Source organism: Helianthus annuus, chromosome 1 (assembly GCF_002127325.2).
Source record: "Helianthus annuus cultivar XRQ/B chromosome 1, HanXRQr2.0-SUNRISE, whole genome shotgun sequence".
Classification (NCBI taxonomy): Eukaryota; Viridiplantae; Streptophyta; class Magnoliopsida; order Asterales; family Asteraceae; genus Helianthus; species Helianthus annuus.
In genome coordinates, this window is record NC_035433.2 from 32,327,379 (window position 1) to 32,331,435 (window position 4,057).

The 4,057-nt window shown below is 36.6% G+C and overlaps 1 protein-coding gene across 1 annotated transcript; it reads right to left on the minus strand.

Moving 5' to 3' along the window:
* Nucleotides 1–209: 209 nt before the first annotated feature.
* LOC110944474 (stemmadenine O-acetyltransferase) lies at nucleotides 210–2,008 on the minus strand. Its single transcript, XM_022186141.2, has 3 exons — nucleotides 1,790–2,008; nucleotides 1,238–1,700; nucleotides 210–1,150 (listed from the first exon to the last, which is right to left on the minus strand). Exons 1-3 carry the CDS (start codon nucleotides 1,990–1,992, stop codon nucleotides 239–241), a joined length of 1,578 nt encoding a protein of 525 aa, XP_022041833.1. The 5' UTR covers nucleotides 1,993–2,008; the 3' UTR covers nucleotides 210–238.
* Between the last annotated feature and the right edge of the window lie 2,049 nt (nucleotides 2,009–4,057).

The following is a 4,057-nucleotide window of genomic DNA, read 5'->3' on the forward strand; positions in this document are numbered from 1 at the left end:
TCAACAGTCAAAATAGAGGGTTTTTGGATTTTGGACTAAAATGGTAACAAAATATAAATTACAGGGACCCAGATGTAAAAAGTTTGAGATTTGGACTAAAATGACAAAAATGCCCAAACCACAGAGACCAAAATAGCAGTTTACTCTTGAAAAAAAGAAAAAAAACTTCTTCCGCCAATGCTTACACATACATCATTATTCAAACAAAACATAAAAAAGGATATGAAATTCATGTTATTTAACGAACAAATTGAAGAGGGCTAGGGTTGACAGTGGCATAAGACAAAAGCTCTGGATCATGCTCGAATATCTCCATTTCTTCTGGACTCAATGTGACTATGGCTTCAACACCACCACCCTTCAATGTGTCGTTCAAAAACATATACCTTGCCATTCCATTATTCGTAATATAAAACCATATCGGTTTTCCCCATCCGAAGTCCAACTCATATATTCGGCTGTTCAACAAGCTTGAAGCAAACAAGCAGTTTCCATCCACTGTCACATTCATGAGTTGGTTTAATCTCCTTAATATCTCATTGAATGTCTCATGCCCCTTCACCCCCTTCATGGACTCAATGTGATCCGAGTTTATTCTAGCTATTGATTCTCTTACTTCACCCATCATTGTTGGCAAATCAAGGTGGCTGGCAGGAAAGCACATTGCCCCGGCTGCATCAAGAAGGTTTCCAATGGATTCTTTGGGCAAATGGGGTGATGCCCTTTGTCGGAGATTCACTGCTGACAATAAAGCATGAGGTGATTGTGGACCAAATGGTCTTACTTTTGAAGCAGCATGGGCAACAGCCTTCCAAATTAGAGCACTTGTGGCCTCTGTGCGAGTTGGTGGATGTGTTGAGTTGACGCTAGCAACCGGTTGGGCCTTGAGCAAAGCCAAAGCCGTGGAATCGAACACAAATCTTTTTGTACTACCCCTTTTGGTGGCCAGTAACTTGGAAGGCATCGAGTTTTCTAAACAAGGATTGTGAGGAAAGATCTCAGAAGCAACAAAACTTGGTGAAACAGTTTCTGGTGACCCTCTAGCAGCCGCTGCCCATGCTTTCATAAACATATAATATGTATGCCCATCAAAGATCTTGTGTGAGAGGCTCGTGGAAAGCGCAATCCCTCCACATTTGAAAATGTTCACCTGGAAAACATATCTCAAGTTCAACATACTTGTTTATTTAAGAATATAGTTTTAATCAAATATGTTGATGTTACGATTAAAAGATACCTGGACACCAATAACATAATTCCGTTTAGAAGATTCTACGGTGCAAGGGCTTTCAGGGACCAACCCTCTTACGCTTTCATCATCATCTGGATGACCTAGAAACTCTTCAAGTGTCTGGTTCACTCGAGCCTCCGCATAATAGATTCCTTCATCGTTACATTCAATGTGCAAGGTGTTCTTAACTTTCCCAGCAAAAGGATAGAATCTTGTTAAAATCTTAGATAAAGAGTCTTTCAAAAGTTTTGATCTTTTGATTACAACATCGGAAACACTAGCCTTGTCGGTATTGGGAAGAAATAAGATCAAAGGGGTATACATATCAAGCATAAACTGGTCTATAATAGAGAAGTTGAAGGTTCTTAGATGTTGGGGAGTTGGAGAAGATGGTTTGACGGTTTCTCTTGAAATTATTTCAAGATCTACCTTCTTAACATTGTTGTCAATCTTGTTACTCTCTGGCCACCTGCAATAATAGTAATAAACCACAATCCATGCATGTTTGAAACTAGTTCATGTTTAGACTTTAGACATATCTAGGTTTGCATTTCTAACCTGTCTGATGATGATTCAGTAACATTCAAAATTGTCGAGGTGCTATAATAGTGACCAGAATATAAGGACGACGATGACCTTATCTGATCAGGTTTTGGGTTGGAAGCATGGAAAAATCGACTACGATAACCTCCACGAAGATGGTATCGTTGAGAATTGAGGAAGCGTTGGGTTGCTTTGTGGACTGATGACAACCACTTCATTATTGATTGATGGTGATCAGCTTCACAGCAAACGTACTCTATATAAAGAATATGCAAGCTGCTGGTATTTGACTATCTTCTACTGTAATTCATTCACAATTGTTCGCAGTACACTCTTCTACTGTACTTTTGTTTCCTATCGGTGATGTCGTGGAGCTTGTATAAATTAGAAAAAAACAAAACAAACAAACCTACATACGTCCGTATGTATGGATTAATAATAAATTATATATAGTCCACATTTAATTATCATAAAGAATTATTATGTTTAGCGTTACATATATATGCTTTTGTTTAGGCATCACATTCAAGTTATTGTTGATGATGATGATGCCCTGGAGCTTGTATGAATAAAAAGAACTATATATGGCATCTATAATATTTGATTAACATGTTTAAATTTTGCAACATAATTACTGTATGCGCTAAACAGATATTAACACAAAATTAAATTTTCAATTTATAAAATAGACGTGCATTCGTAATAGTTAGCATGTTTTTCTTTGGTTTTTATGATTTATTATATGTTTTCTAATACAAGTGATTAAAAACTTCATAATATATTTTCTATTCTAATACAAGTGTTTAAAAACTTCATAACCATATAAATCTATATACAAGAAAAATCAAGAATATACAAGAAAAATCAAGAATAAAAGTTTATTGGTGAGGGTGAACAATCGAGCTACTTTACAGACGCGGCTCCAAAATCCAAAATTATATGTGTAAAAAACGCTTGAATCAAAGTGGCTAGGGTTGAATTATGTACAGGAGCAGAACTAGAAACTTTAAACTAGATGGTTACAATATATTTTTTGTACACTCAGTAACATATACTACTTATTATTTACCATGTACACAAGCTTGAGAACAACTATTTACTAATGTTTACAAATAATTATTTTTATTATTTTTACAATGTAGCATATGGAGAATCAATTAAAGTAATTTTGTAAACTTTATTGGTGAAAATATATATTTTTATGTATCTAAAAATTACATTATTTTTAGAGTTGTTGTCGTAGTTGCTTAATATGTATATTCTCGCATCGAAAACGCCAAAGTGTCGTCGGCGTGTTGTAGTAGCTCCTCATGGTGGTGATATGCTCGTTTTTCGTCGGTGAACGATATATTCCTTTTTTTATCGGATATTTATATGTTTTATTTGTCGGTTTGAAATGTATATTATTTCTTGGGAATATATATTTATAAGTTCGTCCGTTTCCCGAATTGTCCATTCATCCGATAGTACCATGTGTTATGAGCAATTTGTAACGTGACTCCCCGACATTTCCACTATGGGTTATTTTTATACGCTGTCGGGGGGTGTTACATCACATGTAGGTCACCAAATAATGGAACCCAGATTCGTCCCATAAAGTATAATGTTCCATCCTCCTTTGGCACCAATTGCTTTTCCATACCGTGTAATGTTTCTTGCACCAATGTTGTTTTTCCATAAGTGTGAGAGGGCAATTTTGTCTTTTATCAATGTGTACGACGGGTATTCTTGTAAAACAGATCAGGTCGCACACTTTTTTGATGGTCAAATTGATCAACCATACACCCTTTGGTCAAACAGTCAACTCGTACACTCATGTGGTGGAACGCTGGTAATAACGCAGTGTGCGAAGGGCAAAATTGGCAATTCATCCAGTATACGAGGGCATTTTGGTCAATGCATGTCAACTATTTCACCCCGCACACCCTCTGAGGGGAAAACCCTCAATTCACAGGGTGTGCAAGGGTAGAATTGACACTTTACCGAGTGTACGAGGTGCCTATTGGTCATTTGACAAGTGTATGATCCCATTTACGGTCAAACTCAGGGACTTCTTGATTTAGTGTTTGTGACAATTACCCTTATCCAAACCGTTTGGTGCAGATACGAGAAAGAAGGTAGTTGACAAATGAGAGTCCAGGATCCAGCGAGTTTAGACGAAAGTTTGGGTAAAAAGAACTAATTTGGTAGAATATTATTAAGAACAGAGTAGAATCAGAAGGATTGTATTCATACCGAAAGAGTTTACATCATTTACAAGTTGGAGAGAAAATTTCTCCAGCA

Bases quoted from the DNA above. Each gene is read 5' to 3' on its own strand.
- LOC110944474 (XM_022186141.2), bottom strand. From the start codon at position 1,992: ATGAAGTGGTTGTCATCAGTCCACAAAGCAACCCAACGCTTCCTCAAT. The intron at 1,701-1,789 runs GTTAGAAATGCA...CTATTATTGCAG, and splicing joins ACTGAATCATCATCAGACAG to GTGGCCAGAGAGTAACAAGA. The intron at 1,151-1,237 runs GTATCTTTTAAT...TATGTTTTCCAG, and splicing joins ATTATGTTATTGGTGTCCAG to GTGAACATTTTCAAATGTGG.